The sequence below is a fragment of the Schistocerca gregaria genome, chromosome 7, assembly GCF_023897955.1.
Source record: "Schistocerca gregaria isolate iqSchGreg1 chromosome 7, iqSchGreg1.2, whole genome shotgun sequence".
NCBI classification, from domain to species: Eukaryota; Metazoa; Arthropoda; class Insecta; order Orthoptera; family Acrididae; genus Schistocerca; species Schistocerca gregaria.
The window spans coordinates 282,802,254-282,819,589 of record NC_064926.1 but is presented as its reverse complement, the minus strand read 5'-3'; the positions used below and the strand labels follow the sequence as shown (position 1 = coordinate 282,819,589).

The window sequence follows — 17,336 nt, the reverse complement described above, 5'->3', positions numbered from 1 at the left end:
GTATATGGGAGGGAGTAATACGACTTCCGACTACTCCCAGAGAGCAATCTCTCTCGAAATTTCGATATTAAATCTTCCTGTGATGCACGATGCTTTTGTTTTAATGACTGACACTGGAGTTTGTTACGCATCTCTCTAACGCTCTCGCCCCGACTAAACGATCCCGTGAGCAAGCGTGCCGCTCTTCGTTGGGTCTTCCCTATCTCTGTAAATCCCAATCGGTAAGGATGCTACACAGATGAACAATACTCAAGAATTCGGCCGAACAAGCCCCTTGTAAATTGCTTCCTTCATGGATGAGATAGATTCCCTTCAGATTCCTCATACGAATCTCAGTCTGGTATCGCTGTGCTTTATGTGGTTGTTTCACTTAAAGTCTCTCTGGATAGTTCCTCCTAGATATTCTACGACAGGTAGTGTTTCCAGCAATTTCTCATAAATAGCGTAGTTGTACATTAGTGACTTCCTTTTCCTATGTTAGCGGAACGCGTTACATTTATTTACGTTAAGGGTCACATGCAGGTCCTAAGCCACTTATCAACCCTCTGTGGGTCATTGTGTTAATCGACACTGTCTGGTCCGCAGCTCGTGGTCGTGCGGTAGCGTTCTCGCTTCCCGCGCCCGGGTTCCCGGGTTCGACTCCCGGCAGGGTCAGGGATTTTCTCTGCCTCGTGATGACTGGGTGTTGTGTGATGTCCTTAGGTTAGTTAGTTTTAAGTAGTTCTAAGTTCTAGGGGACTGATGACCATAGCTGTTAAGTCCCATAGCGTTCAGAGCCATTTGAACAATTTCACACTGTCTCCTGGCACTGCTATAGGTATATCGCCTAGTCCTGATGCCTTTCCACTATTTAGCGATATTAGCTGATTTTCCACGATCGGTTATCTCAATATCTGCCGTTTCGTTAGTAGAATCCTTGAAATGAGGGACCGTATTACTATCTTCCGCAGTAAAACAATTTTGCAAGACTGAATTCAGTATTTCGGCATTCTCTGTGTTACCTGCTGTTTCAGTGCCAATATGGTGTCTGAGTAAATGAATAGATGATTTCGAACGCCTCACTGCTTTTACTTAAGACCAAAACTTCAAGGGTTTTTACTCAGATCGGTTGACAAAATATTACTTTTAAGGTCACTGAATGTCTCACATTAATTTTTGTTTCATTCAGGTTTTGTTTGTCATATAGTCTTGACTTCTCTTGAACCAGATCGGTAACACTAGAAGTAGACAGTTCGGGTCATCTAATTCCGTTCCTTGAATGAGAGGGTTGGCGACAGAAAGGGCATTCAGCCACCCTCCGCAATTAACTTCTCCGTATTAAATAATGATCATGGAATCTCGATGATCATACGGGGTAGAGACCACAAAGAAGGATGTTCGTGGACACATATATAGACACACATGTGTACCGATTATGTTCCTTTGAGATTACGCTGATACTGTAGCTCCCTACTTAGCACTCATATACAACTGCTCGCTCACCGATAGATCTGTACCTACAGATTGGAAAATTGCGCAGGTCGCACCAGTGTTCAAGAAGGGTAGTAGGAGTAATCCATATAACTACAGACCTATATCATTGACGTCGGTTTGCAGTAGGGTTTTGGAGCATATACTGTATTCAAACATTATGAATCACCTCGAAGGGAACGATCTATTGACACGTAATCAGCATGGCTTCAGAAAACATCGCTCTTGTGCAACGCAGCTAGCTCTTTATTCGCACGAAGTAATGGCCGCTATCGACAGGGGATCTCAAGTTGATTCCATATTTCTAGATTTCCGGAAAGCTTTTGACACCGTTCCTCACAAGCGACTTCTAATCAAGCTGCGGAGCTATGGGGTATCGTCTCAGTTGTGCTACTGGATTCGTGATTTCCTGTCAGGAAGGTCGCAGTTCGTAGTAATAGACGGCAAATCATCGAGTAAAACTGAAGTGATATCAGGTGTTTTCCCCAGGGAAGGGTCCCGAGACCTCTGCTGTTCCTGATCTATATAAATGACCTGGGTGACAATCTGAGCAGTTCTCTTAGATTGTTCGCAGATGACGCTGTAATTTACCGTCTAGTAAGGTCATCCGAAGACCAGTATCAGTTGCAAAGCGATTTAGAAAAGATTGCTGTATGGTGTGTCAGGTGGCAGTTGACGCTATATAACGAAAACTGTGAGATGATCCACATGAGTTCCAAAAGAAATCCGTTGGAATTCGATTACTCGATAAATAGTAAAATTCTCAAGGCTGTCAATTCACCTAAGTACCTGGGTGTTAAAATTACGAACAACTTCAGCTGGAAGGACCACATAGATAATATTGTCGGGAAGGCGAGCCAAAGGTTGCGTTTCATTGGCAGGACACTTAGAAGATGCAACAAGTCCACTAAAGAGACAGCTTACACTACACTCGTTCGTCCTCTGTTAGAATATTGCTGCGCGGTGTGGGATCCTTACCAGGTGGGATTGACGGAGGACATCGAAAGGGTGCAAAAAAGGGCAGCTCGTTTTGTATTATCACGTTATAGGGGAGAGAGTGTGGCAGATATGATACACGAGTTGGGATGGAAGTCATTACAGCATAGACGTTTTTCGTCGCGGCGAGACCTTTTTACGAAATTTCAGTCACCAACTTTCTCTTCCGAATGCGAAAATATTTTGTTGAGCCCAACCTACATAGGTAGGAATGATCATCAAAATAAAATAAGAGAAATCAGAGCTCGAACAGAAAGGTCTAGGTGTTCGTTTTTCCCGCTCGCTGTTCGGGAGTGGAATAGTAGAGAGATAGTATGATTGTGGTTCGATGAACCCTCTGCCAAGCACTTAAATGTGAATTGCAGAGTAGTCATGTAGATTTAGATGTAGATGTATCCATCTATACAATTTATAAACTTCTGTATTGCTGAAAAGATATTTTTACGACTGAATTGTCTTCTGAAACTGGTTTTGGTACACTATTTTGTGAAAGTCTGTAGTTACGTGTTCTGGGCATTCACCTTGAATATGAACGAAACATGTTCCCACTGTAATCGGTACGCCTGCGAAGGCATACACTAGCAATGTATTCCAAATCGCCGGGCATAACAACAGGATTTTTCCGTGGTTCATAGCTCGGGCTCTACTGGCGATTGAAGGGTAGGGTCTGGTGTTTTCTCTAGCCCTTAGGTTAGAGACCATTTATAAGCCCAACGGATGGATCGTCTTATGCTAATTATCCCACTGGACAGGATCAAAGTTTGTATATTGCACACTTCCTTCAGCTTAAGCAAATCGTTTGATGCTTCTAACATCATATCGTCTACGGTGCGCTGTAAGGGGCTTATGGAGGCACATGTTAGTTCATGCGCGCTTCCCGAGAAAACCGGCCGTCAGCAGAATATGTCCAGCTAACGAAACGTAGCAAATAGCAAGAATTTTTGGGTACTATAACTGCGCTGCAGTTCTGTGACCTGAAGTTTTCCTTGGTATCTTCATCCATTTCCGAGATATAGAGCTTAAAATTATCTTACTTGTACAGGCAAAAACCCGTGTGTGGCGAAAACGTGTTTTATAAAAGTGCATAGAGAAATATGCTCTAAAGTGTCTCCATTATCATTAGAAGGTTTGTGGGAACCACATGTTTTTGTACTGAAGCACATGCGAAATTTCTGTTCTCGTTAAATCTGCTGTGAAGTGTCACATTTGTTTAGCATTATTTAAATTCGACGTGAGTAAACTATCAAAATATTACTGACTCGCGAAGTTATTTTCGTATGAGTAACATGCCCTGCTGTAGCAGTGAACAGACGGGAACTAACGGATTAGTGCAACTGTCGGAGTACAAAAAAAGCGAATATTCTACTGTTTAAAAGACTCTCTGGAAAGTAGGGCACCAGCTGCCTCATTCTACGTTCGTTACCACCTTTAAACATCTTCCCAAAAATTTGCGAACAAACTCGCGCATTTTTATGGTGTGAGAAAAGGAGACCTGGCAACGGCCTTACCGCAGTGGTTACACCGGTTCCCGTGAGATCACGGAAGTTAAGTGCTGTAGGGCGTGGTCGGTACTTGGATGGATGACCATCCGGGCCGCCATGCGCTGTTGCCATTTTTCGGGGTGCACTTAGCCTCGTGATGTCAATTGAGCAGCTACTCGACCGAGTAGTAGCGGCTTCGGTCAAGAATACCATCATAACGACCGGGAGAGCACTGTCCTGACCCCACGCCCCTCCTATACACATCGTCCACGGAGGATAACACGGCGGTCGGATGGTCCCGGTAGGCCACCCGTGACCTGAAGACGGAGTGGGTGAGAAAAGGAGACAGTGGTAGCGGGAAAGAGAACGAAATAAATATTGGAAGATACTAGTCAGTGGTTGTGTTACAGAGTGTCTGATGCAGAGAACAGCAATTTGAGGGAAAGAGAGGGACACAGTATGAATGGAACATAGTCGCCAGTGACAGAATAGTGCTAGGGACAGAGTTACAAAGAGGAAGAAATAGGGACAGTGAAAAGAAACAGCAGCAGTGGGAAGGAATGAAAGAGGCTGTATCAGTAGAGCAGGGCAAGAGAGAGACAGTGATAGTGAGAGAGACACAAAGAAATAATAAGAATGAGTTGGGCTGAATGAGTAAGTGAGAATGGGCAAATGGGAGTGGAGGAGTACGAGCGGCTTACAGCTATGGACTAATGGGTGTCAGGAGTTACAGTTAGGGGAACATAAGCGAGTGAGAGGTGAGCTGCATGTTAAAAAGAGCGCGAATAGATTCGCATGCCTAAATTTTTGTCAACAGATAGCCCACTTTCCGGCCAGAGTCTTTTAAACAGGGGCATATTCACCTCTTTTGTGCTCCGCTACGATCATTTTTCCGCTGGTGCGGCTATTTATTTTGGCGGCGGATGCGCTGTGTAGACGAGTACCTTGACGATGCCGATGACGATGTACTCCAGCCCCGGCCGGTCGGAGTAGTAGTGCAGCACGAGCGCGCCGTCCTCGGGCCGCTCCGTGCAGCGGAACGACGGCGCCCTCATGCCCGGGTACAGCGTGCCCAGGTGGTCGTGCAGCGCGTCCAGGTTCTGCCGACAACGGGAACAGTACGTAATTACACGTGGGTGGGAGCAGCGCCTGCCTCCTCTCCCAGTGAGACTGCATATCTAGAAGCTTTTTTTGCTAATGTATGTACGTAATTTTCAGGTATGACAATGGCTGGAAGACACAGCAAAGATTGAACAGCAAGTTTTATGTGGTCTAGTAAAACAGCAGGTCTTATCTTTAGCAACTCAAGTACGACGAGCTGAATGCAATAAAAAAGGAACGTGGCTTGGGTGAGAAGAGCCTTAGGGTATTTTTTTCTTCGACTGCTGCCTTTATCCCACATTGTACGCCGGTTCGGCAGTGTTAAGTACGGATTTGGCATGGTTACTTTTTTAAGGGGTTGGCCGGATGCCCTTCCTGCCGCCATCCTATACCCCCCCCCCCTTTCCGGGTCGGAAGTGGTGTACCCCAGCCGTCGGCGTCTAGTGTAAATCGGGAAATAGTGTGAATGTGTTTCAAATGTCTGCGAGTCTTGTAACTGAGGCGGGATGTGGGGACCAGCCCAGTATTCACCTAGTAAGATGTGGAAACCCGCCTAAAAACCACATGCAGGCTGGACAGTCCACCAGCCATCGTCGTTAAGTCGCCGGGCAGATTTGATCCGGGGCCGGGGCGCCTACCCGAGTCCAGGAAGCAGCGAGTTGGCGTTCTCGACTATTCTGGTGGGTTGAGGAGAGCCTTAGTACAGCTGCATGCAGCGGCTCACACGTATCGAGAGGAAGGTGGCTGAAAACACGACAAATACATGAAGAGTAGTATGAGTCGTGAAGCCTGATGAAGCCTGATATCACCAGGAAAGGAGACACTGGTGTTAAGGTAATATACTAAAGTTAAAGTAAAAAAATAGCCATGGTTATAATATGTACTCGTTGTTGATAAAAAAAAATGAAACCAGCCCTACTAGACTAGTAATACGTTCCCATTCCAAGAATAACTGAACTGTATCATCAGTTTTACAAATGCATATAATGGAGGAATGAAACAAGTTCACTTTATATATATATAAACTATTGCTGTCTAGGCAACAACTTAAATTCGACAATTAAAATCTGTTTACTGGTTTTAGTTGTGTGTAACAACTATCTTACTATCTTCAGATCATCCAAACGGTAAATGCAAGTATTTGTGCATTGAACCGTATCAGTAGTGAAGGTAATAGCTTACTTGTCTAGTTGGGCTGGTTTCATTTTACTTCTGTCAACAATGAGTACAACAGTGTAACAACGGCTATTTTATATGTTACGTCAGATTACTCTTATGCCAACCAGAGTTTGGAGCAGTTTTTAATTCTGGTTGCCATTGCATAAACTTCCTTTCCTGTTTTACAAATGCATGTTATTGATCATTGATGCAATTTTTTGTATGCAACTGCCACCCCCCCCCCCCCCCCCCTCTTCCCACGCCCCCCGTCCAACCATCTTCGCCTGCCTCTCGCAAGATTATGGTTTACTATCTGGCTCACCCTTGGTGAGACGTTTAACATCAATATTGTCAATGTGGTTTTAGTTCTGTTGTTTTGAACATGCATGCATGTTTTTGGATGACATTCGCTGTTCACACTGTTCAATGCATATTTACCTATATCTACACTTTGAACTACCTGAAGATGGTCGTTACACACAACCAAAACTAGCCATCATGTTTTAATTGTGTAATGTAAATTACGGTCTAAGCACTAAAGATGATTGTATATAAGTTTTTAAAAGTTTGTATAGTATTTTGTGTGGATTCCAGGAGTGTGAGAATTCCAATAAAACATGTGATTACACATTAAAGTTTAATACCTCCACACTGCTAACGACTTCAGAAGAACACTCACATTAGCATTTCAAACGTTAGTTCATCTACCATTTCCCACAGCAATTTTATTCGCAAAACTCACAAGTTAAATAGTAACAGAAACGTATTAAGTTTTAGGGTAGAATCCAAGTATCAAGAAGAAATAATTCTCTGTCTTCTTCAGTCCACCTGGTTTACATGAGAAGTGAAACCCACCATGCTTCCGCTAGCAGTGAAGTTTCTCAAACCTCCCTCGTTAATGACAGTATGCAATGCAACACTGGCAAAGGGAATTTTTGCAGACAGGTTAAAATAAGCAATTGTCAAACCTACTCGTAAGAAACGAGACAATACAAGCGTAAACAATTATCATCTAGTTTCCTTACTGACATCATTATCCAAAATATTCGAAAAAGTAATGTACTCAAAAGTAGTCTCATACTTAACTGGAAACAATTTAATTAACATACCACGTTTTGGATTTCAGAAGGATTGCACACGTAAACATACTGTTTATGCATTCTCTTATCATGTAGTACAAGTCTTAAATAATAAAATTCGCTAGTTGGAATTTTTTTCTAATTTTTCAAGGCATGTGATTATATGAACCACGCTGCTCTCTTAGAAACTCAAGTTTTATGGAACTGATGGCTTCACGCACAGCTGGTCTGAATCATATGTAAGTTTCCATAAATTTCGAGAAAATATATCATATTCAATTCCGTACAACAAATAGCCACACCAACAATTGATGTAGCACATGAGTAGGAGTCAGTTAATAGGGTTCGACGCTCCAAATTTTTGGATGTAAGTACTGATCAAAATTTGAACTGGAAGAATGATGTTACTGAGCTTCTGAAACAATTAAGTTCAGCTACTTTTGCTCTTCGTATAAATGTTACTTTTGGAAGCAAACGAATCAATTTTCTGACATATTTTGCATATTTCCACTCCATAATGTCTTATGGAATAATTATCTAGGGTAACTCGTAACTTAGAAAGTATTGATTGCACAACAGCGAGCAGTAAGGTAATTATGTGGTGCTCAGTCATGGTCGTCATGTAGGTACCTCTTCAAGCAGGTGGGCATTTTAACTGCACCGACGCAATACATATACTTACCAATAAAATTCGTCACGTATAATCCAACATAATTTGTGAGGAACAGTGATGTCTGTACCTACAACACTACAGGGAAAAATGACTTTTATTACTCATTATTGAACTTTGCAGTGGCTCAAAAATGAGATCAATAATTCAGCTACAATAGTTTTCGATCATTTGCCCAATAAGATAAATGTCTGATAAATACAAAAGCAAGTTATAAATCTGATTTAAAATCGTTTCTCTTGGGCAACTCCTTCTATTCCACTGAAGAATTTTTATAAAAACTGTTAGAAATAAAACACCTTGCTCTTAATTGTAGATGCATGAGTAGCAGTAAAATAATAATGTGTTCATTAATGTTCACACCAGTGAACCTAAGGACAACACACACATCCATGCCCGAGGCAGGATTCGAACCTGTGACCGTAGCGGTTGCGCGGTTCCAGACTGAAGCGCCTAGAATAGCTCGGCCACAAAGGCCGGCATGATCAATGGAAAATGCAAATAACTAACTACTTAGCTACTGTCTGTCTCGTCTAAATGTCAGTTTTAATTACACCAAGACTAAGTAAAAAGTCAAAACTGGAAGGTGAAAGAAGTATACAGGGTGTCTCTCCTAGTAGATGTCAGGTGCATTTTCTCTGGCGTTTCAGCAGATATTTTCAATTTCCTTTTAGAATTGTGTAGATGGACTCATCCCAAATAAATAGTACTCATCACGTCTTTCACGCGAGCTCAGCCTCTAAGGGAATCTCAGGTTTGTTTTCCTTTACAAACAAAATTATTTTTAACCTGAAATTTTAAGTCTATTCGGCAGAGCAGTTTCATAATAGTCTAGTGCGATATTTGTCGTAACGGTATTTATTAACAGGGACAGAAAAACTAGATGAATAACCAGTACTCCATTAGCGATGCTACTGCGTTAACCCGCAATAACTGCTACGGCCAAACTAAGTTGTTATTGGGATACTGTTCATTCTTAGAATTTTATTATCCTTCTCATACATATCAATAACAGGAATGTCGCACTAGCCTAATGTAGCCGCAGTTTAACGAATGGTCACTTAAAATTGATATTTAAAACTAAGTTCACCGATAATGAAAAACAGACCAACACTTTCTGTCGACACTGATCGTCGCATAAAAGACGCGACGAGCAGTAACTGTTTGTGCTATCTCCAGCCACACGATGAGAAAACTAATTTGCAAATATCTGCCGAAACATCAGAGAAAATCTGCCTGCTGACTCTTAGCAGAGACGCCGCGTATACAGGATCTATGCAAAGGACATGTACTTGAGGACAATATTTCAAAAACATAGAAATGGAAGAGGACGTAGATAAAGATGAGGTGGGAGACATAAAACTGAGATAGGAATTTGACAGAACACTGAAACGCCTAAGTCGAAAGAATACCCCGACAATAGACACCATTTCATCAGAACTAGTTATAACCTTGAGAGAGTCAGCCGTGACAAAACTCTTCCGTCTAGTGTGCAAGATGTATGAGACAGGCGAAATACTCTCAGACATAAAGAAGAACGTAGTAATTAAAATTCCAAAGAAAGCAGTTGTTTACAGATGGGGATGTTACTGAACTGTCAGTTTAATAAGTATGGCTTCAAATTACAAACGGAAATTCTTTACGGAAGAATGGAGAAAAACTGGTAGAAGCTGACCTCGCGGGAGACCAGTTTGGATTCCGGGGAGATGTAGGAACACGCAAGGCCATACTGACTCAACGACTTCTCTTAGAAGACAGGTTAAGGAAAGACAAAACCATATTTATTGGATTCTTAGACTTAGAGAAAGCTTTTGACAACGTTGACTGGAACATTCTCTTTAAAATTTGTAAATAGCAGGGTTAAAATACGGGAAGCAAACGTTATTTACAAGTCGTACCGAAACCAGATGGCAGTTATAAGAGTCGAGGAGCATGAAAGGGAAGCGGTGGGTTAGAGTGGAGTGAATCCGGGTTGTAGCCTACCCCGACCTTATTGCATCTGTACGCTGAGAAAGCAATAATGGAAACCAAAGAAAAATTAGGATTAGTGATTAAAGTCCAGAGAGAAGAAATAAAATCCTTGAGGTTTGCCAACGACTTTGTAATACTTTCAAAGGCAGCAATGAACTTAGAAGTGCGGTTGAACGAATTTGTCAGTGTCTTCAAAGGGGGATATAAAATGAACGGCAATAAAACCAAAACAAGGATAAAGAAATGTAGGTGAATTAAGTGAGGTGATGTTGAGGGAATTAGATTAGAAAATGAAACACTGAAAGTAGTAGATGAGTTTTGCTATTTGGGCATCAAAACAACAGATAATCCGCGAAGTAGAGAGGATATAAAATGTAGACTGGCAATGGTAAGAAAAGCTTTTCTGAACAAGAGAAATTTGTTAAGATCGAGTATAGATCTAAGTGTCAGAACATCTTTTCTGGAAGTATATGCATGTGGTGTAGCCATAAACATTGTGATCAGATTGTTGTAGTTATGTAATGCCGACAGGCTGGTATCACATGCCCCTTGGTGTTACCATGGTGCCCTATACTCCATGCGATGTCAACGTGTGAGTACATTATATACTTCCACTTAGTACGTTTTCCTTCATCTCTGTATGGAACAGGACATAATCCATTCAAATAATTCTTGAATTTACGAGCAGAGACACATTACCTCCCTGAGATAGTGAGTAAACTGTTATAGAACAGTGTCATTGAACTACTATTGGCACGAGTACATCAAGACGAGTACATATTTACAATGACTTTGCAAAATTTCCAGAGCATTTCCCTGTTCAAGGAAAACATTGTTGAAAAGATAATAGTGTCAATATTAACGATATTGATTTTGCCTTAGAAGGATAACGGAATCTAGTGTAATGAAATCAAGCGATGCTGAACAAATTAGAAAAGGAAATGAGACGTTAAAAGTACTAGATGACTTCTGCTATTTGGGCAGTAAACTAACTAACGATGGCTGAAGCAGAGGATGTAAAATGTACCCTGGAAATGAGAAGAAAATCGTTTCTGTGTAAGAGAAATGTGTTAAAAAGTGTTTCTAAGTCTTTGCTAAGGGTTTGCTACGTTACACTCATGTTGAAGGTATGGACATTGAATCATGTATCTGATATGTGTTAATTATTCACCCTCCAAAATAATAAATCACGAATTAAACGACTATTAAATTAGACACGACTGACGATTAATTCCATTACAGAAAACATTTGACAAGCGATGATAATATTATTAAAGTAAAAACTTGGCACATCTGATAAAACGGCCTCGGTAGGATTCTAAAAATCACGTAAATGAAACAACAGCAGTCGGGAAGCTGTACTGTGATTGTCGTGACGTTAGTATAAGAAAACGAGTAGTACTACAAAAGGGAATGTGTGGGACCTGTAGTCGGAGATGTAAGCAAGCAGGTTACTGAATCTAAGTGTAAGTCTTCAGAGTGAAGCTTGAAGATATAAAATTTGATGAAATCTCTTTATTGCCGCCGATGCATGGTCTCACGGTTATGGCTCGATCTTATCGTAGTAAATTGCAGGTGGGGGTTGAGGTGGATGCAGAATCAGCCATTGGCGGCACACCAATGACCCTCGCCAAAAACTAAATGCAGATCAGCACGAAATCTCTCGAATGCCCTTGATACACCTGTTCCGGCGATAAATCATGCTAATCAAGACTCTTGGAGAGCAAGCAATGTGGGTTCGCTACAAAGAAGTAATTATGTATCGTTGTTGGCTAAAACGAAAACTTGCATTTCTTCGTTTTTCCTCTTTAATCTCTTCGGATTGGCTGGATTACGGACCTTACATGGTCCAACGGGTAAACAAGTTCCTTAGAAAACGCTACTGTACTTCCCTTGCCTATTCTGTAGGCAGTTACCTAGGGACATTCGTCCCACTACTTAACACAGAAAAAAGGTATCTCACTCTCTTTCCATCCCTTGCTGTAAACAATGAGGTGCCCCACTGGAGATCTTATCCGTGTCTGTAGTGTCTCAAGTGTCCAGTAGCAGCACTACGAAAGACTGCCCATTGAACCGGGAGCCATTGACCTGTGCGGCTCTCAGGCCAACGGCTCTCCCTTCGTGGCACCGCTCCAGGGGTGGTAACCTACATAACACCGCGGAACTCAAGAAGAAATTGCATTTGATACTGACAATCACTAGTATATATCACATTTATCAGTGTCGATTAATTTTTTTGATTGAATGGGTCTGTGCAGTATAATTTTATATACGTTAAGGAACTGTTTTCGAAAAACGGTCACATAACACAATGTAGCCTTATATGCACGTTAAATGTGGACGATAAGCAGTAAAAACAAGAAGAGAATATCTGCTTTTGAAGTGGTATTACACAAGAATACTGAAGATTAAAGGTGTAGATCATGTAACTAAAGATCAGATACAATATGTCATCGTAGTTGGTGGACGCAAGCTGAAATCTTCGTCCAGTGATTGCATCACTTCATTTCTTATACCAAACATTCTACGAATGAACTAGTTCATTTTATTCATATGGGCCACCACCGTGGTACATTAAAGCCATTTTGAAGTTTTCCAACTCAGCTATTTTCCAGAAAGATTCAGTTTATTACATCTTGCACGCTTATGCATAAGTACCGTATGTGCCATAATTTTAGTGTTGTATATGAGTGTCATCCCGTGGTCTAGTGGTTGCGTCTTTGGTTAGTAATCAAACTGCCCTCGATACCAGGGTGGAAACCAACATCCGGCTACATTTTGACTAATAATCAGAATTGGCGGCAGAAGTCTTCCGGCATAAGAAGTCACCCTTATTCTGCCAACGACCTTGCCTAAGAGGGCGAAGGAGCGCACAGGGGTTCACAGCACTCTCTTGTACTTGGGAAGGTAAACTGCCTCTTAAGGCGGAAGAATCAGCAATAATCAACGGCAAGAGGATGCATAAGGTAATGGAAACCACTGACATAAAAACGCACAATGTGTTTCCACTGAACATGTGGCCTGTAATTGAAAAAGTGTCATAATGATCCCGACATTGGCGAAAAATTCCGGAAGAGTCCTCGATTCAGATCTCCAGGAGGGGACTGCCAAGGGGAGGTGACGATGAGAAAAAGATTCAACAGTCGACGAAAGGATAAGGTTCTACGAGTCAGAGTGCGGGATGTCAGAAGCGTGAACGCGGTAGCGAAGCTAAAAATCTGAAAAGGAAAATGCAAGGTCTCAGTCTAGATGTAGGAGGGGTCAGTGAAGTGAAATTGAAAGAAGACAAGGGTTTGTATCAGGTGAGTATTGGGTAATATCAACAGCATCAGAAAATGGTATAACTGGAGTATGATTCGTTAGGAATAGGGAAGTAGGGCAGAGAGTGTGTTAATGTGAACAGTTCAGTGATAGGGTTCTTCTTATCAGATTCAACAGCAAACTAACACCGGCAACGGTAGTTCAGGTACACATGCCAACTTCGAAAACTGAAGATGAAGAGGAAGAACAAATTGTTTTCGAAATTTGTGGTAAGGTCTTATGGGACCAAACTGCTGAGGTCATCGGTCCCTAAGCTTACACACTACTTAATCTAACTTAAAGTAACTTACGCTAAGAACAACACACATAAACACCCTTGTCCGAGGGAGGACTCGAACCTCCGACTGGGGGAGACACACGAACAAGGAAAAGTATATGAGGATATTGGAAATGTAATACATTAAGCAAAGAGAGCTGAAAATCTAATGGTCATGGGGGACTGGAATGAAGCTGTAGGAGAAGGAGTAGAAGAAAAGGTTACATGAAAATATGGGCTTCGCACAAGAAATGAGAGAGCAGAAAGACTAAACCGACTTCTCTAATAAATTTCAGATAGTAATAGCAAATACTCCGTTCAAGAATCACAAGAAGAGGAGTTAAAGGTGGCAAAGGCCGTGTGATACGGGAAGATTTCACTTCCATTATATCATGGTCAGACGGAGATTCCGAAATCAGATACTGGATTGTAAGGCGTACTCAGGAACAGATATATACTCAGATTACAATGTAGTACAGATGAAGAGTAGGCTGAAGTTTACGATAGTAGTCAGGAAGGATCTATTCGAAAAGAAATTGGATTCAGAAGTACTAAGGAATGACGAGATACGCTTGAAGTTCTCAAAGGCTATAGATACAGCAATAAGGAAAATCTCAGTAGGCGGTAGAGTTGAAGAGTAACGGACATCTCTAAAAAGGGAAATCACAGAAATTGGAGGGAAAAAAATACGTACAAAGAAGGTAAGTGCCAAGAAACCATGGGTAACACAAGAGATACCTCACTTGATCAATGAAATAAGAAAGGGCTAAAATGTTCAGAGTCACTCACGAATGCAGAAATACAAGTCACTGAGGAATGAAGTAAATAGGGAATGCATTGAAACAAAGACTAAATGGCTGCATGAAAAATGTGAAGAAGTCGGAAGAAGAAATGATTGTCGGATGGACTGACTCGGCATATATGAAACTCAAAACAACCTTTGGTGAAATTAAAAGCGTGGGTGGTAACATCTGGAGTGAAAAGAAAATTCCATTCTTATATGCAGAGGAGAAAACGGATAGGTGGGAAGAGTGCATTGAAGTCCCCTATGAGGGTGAAGATTTGTGTGATGTGATAGAAAAGAAACAAGAGTCGATAGAGTATATAGGGGATCCAGTATTAGAGGCGGAATTTAAGTGAGCTTTGGAGAACTTAAGATCAAATAAGACAAAAGCGATAGACCAAATTCCATCAGAATTTCTAAGATCAATGGGAGAAGTGGCAACGAAACGACTGTTTACATTGGTGTGTAGAATGTACGAGTACGGCGACACACCGTCTGACTTTCGGAAAAAATATCCAAGCAATTCCGAAGACTGCAAGAGATCGCAAGTGCGACATTTTTCGCGCAATCAGCTTAACAGTTCATGCATCCAAGTTGCTAACAAGAGCAATATACAAATAATGGAAGCAAAAATTGAGGATGTGTTATATGACGATCCGTTTGGCTTTAGGCAAGGTAAAGGCACCAGAGAGGCAATTCTGACGTTGCCATTGATAATGGAAGCAAGACTAAAGAAAAATCAAGACACGTTAACAGTATTGGTCGACCCGGAAAAAAGCGTTCGAAAATGTAAAATGGTCCAAGATATCCGAAATTCTCATAAAAATAGGAGTAAGCTATATGGAGAGACGGGTAATGTAGTACAACATTTAAAAGAGTCAAGAGGAAATAATTAGTTCAGACGACCAAGAACGAAGTGTTTCGATTAAAAAGGGTGTAAGGTAAAGATGTAGTATTTAGCCCCTACTTTTCAATCTATACATCGAAGATGCAATAATGGAAACAAAAGGAAGTTTCGGGGGTGTAATTAAAATTCTATGTAAAGAGATAACAATGATACAATATGTTTATGACATTGCTCTCCCGAGAAAGTAAGTCAGAATTACATGATATACTGAATGGAATAAACAGTGTAATGGGCACAGAATATGGACTGAGAGTAATTCGCGGAAAGACGAATGTAATGAGAAGTAGGAGAAATGAGAACATCTAGAATCTTAACATTAGGATTGATGTTCACGAAGTAGATGAAGTTAAGAAATTCTGTTGCCTCTGCAGCAAATTCACCAATGACGGATGGAGCAAGGAGGACATCAAAAGAAGCCTAGCACTGGCAAACAGGTCATTCCTGGCCAAGAGAAGTCTACTAGTGTCAAACATAGGCCTTTAATTTGAGGAAGAAGTTTCTGAGACTGTACGTTTGGAGGACAGCATTGTATGGTAATGAAACATGGAATGTACGAAAACAGGAACAGAAGGGAATTGAACCATTTGAGATGTGGTACAACAGGAGAATATATGTCGAAAATTTTATGAACTGATAAGGTAAGGAATGAGGAGGTTCTGCGTACAATTGGAGAGGAAAGGAATATGTGGGAGACACTGACAAGGAGAAGGGAAAGGAAAGCAGGGTATCTGGTAAGACATCAGGGAATGACTTCCACGGTATTAGAGGGAGTTATAGAGGGAAAAAACTGTAGAGGAAGACAGTGACTGGAATACATCCAGCAATTAATTGAGGACGATGGTTGCAAGTGCTAGTCTGAAATGAAGAGATTGGCACAGGAAAGAAATTTGTGGCGGGCTGCACCAAATAAGTCGGAAGACTGATGACTCAAAAAAAATATGAGTGATACAATGTATGTATGTATGTAAGGGATGCACCATGTGAGAAAGACGTTTCTCATATATTTGGTACACGAAGTGTAACTTCCCAACATTGTGTTAATTCTAGTACTCGAAAGAGAGTATTATTAAATTTTATAGTCATCATTACAGTCTTGCGAAACAGTTATAATATAAATTCTACATTTTACACCTGAGGGTATAATTATCTCCGTGTTGGAAACCACTGCTCTAAACGCAGACGGATGGGGCGCACAGATTCCAGCACAGTGGGACATGCTGGCGTCTGGTAGGACATTCAGTCACCCATCCCTGTTAATATTGCCAAACTCGGTGGTAACCTACCGACCGTTAGAAACACGAGAAAAAAGCAAAGAAAATGAAGAGAAGATCAACTACAATGAGGGACAGTATGGTGGAATGTATGTTAGGACACCACGTAATAGCTTCCACAACACTAGAGGGACCCTTAGAGAGATACGTTTGAAGCGGAAGGTAGAGAATGGAATGTATTCAACATGTGCTGGAGGCCTTTAGATGTTAGTGTTATTCTTCCATGAAGATGTTATAACAGGAGAGCGGATTGGTGCGTGCAGTGCGAGGACAGACAGAACAATGACACCATCTTCTACCGACGGAAAGTGGTTTCGCCTCAGCAACAAAAGATGGTCAACAACATTCTCATTCATAGCCTGCCTGAACGGCCACAGCTCCTTGCTTTGTGTTAATGGAGGCCGTACTGGATTTGTATCCAGGAGACACATAGGGGTTGCCAACCAGTCACCCACTGTGTGTTGTGATCAGTACACTGCTCTAGACTGCAACTAACATGCAGGGCAGTCTCTAAGTTTTGATATGCAGCTATTATGATGAGGAAGGAAAGGTTGCGGTAACTTCTCGAAAATGTTAGGTGTTAATTTTCAAAACAAGTATTTTAACACCAGCGTCAGTAGTGTGCATGATTTCAAATTGCCAGTTACTTAACTTATTAAACAATTTCGGCCTGTTACAAACATCCTGGAAATATTTTTAAAAAAATGCTCCAGTGCTTCTTCAAAATTTCATTTACAGAGCAGGTTTCGGTCTCGACATCAGGCAGTCTATCTGAAACTCCCATATGTTGACACATAATATGAAGGACATATAGAAATTAAATTTTTTTTTACAATAGGGGTGAAGAGGCAATACATATATTTGTATAGTA

General features: G+C 41.3%; 1 protein-coding gene and 1 pseudogene across 1 annotated transcript in view; one reads left to right on the top strand and one right to left on the bottom strand.

Annotated features, from left to right (window-relative positions):
- The window catches only part of LOC126281618 (guanylate cyclase soluble subunit beta-1), a 198,408-nt gene that overhangs the window by 141,348 nt on the left and 39,724 nt on the right, over positions 1 to 17,336 (bottom strand). The window contains exon 5 of the mRNA XM_049980738.1: positions 4,892 to 5,047. Within this exon, the coding sequence (XP_049836695.1) occupies positions 4,892 to 5,047 (156 nt within the window). The remainder of the gene's footprint in view (positions 1 to 4,891; positions 5,048 to 17,336) is intronic.
- On the top strand, positions 3,961 to 4,078 carry LOC126282581 (5S ribosomal RNA; annotated as a pseudogene).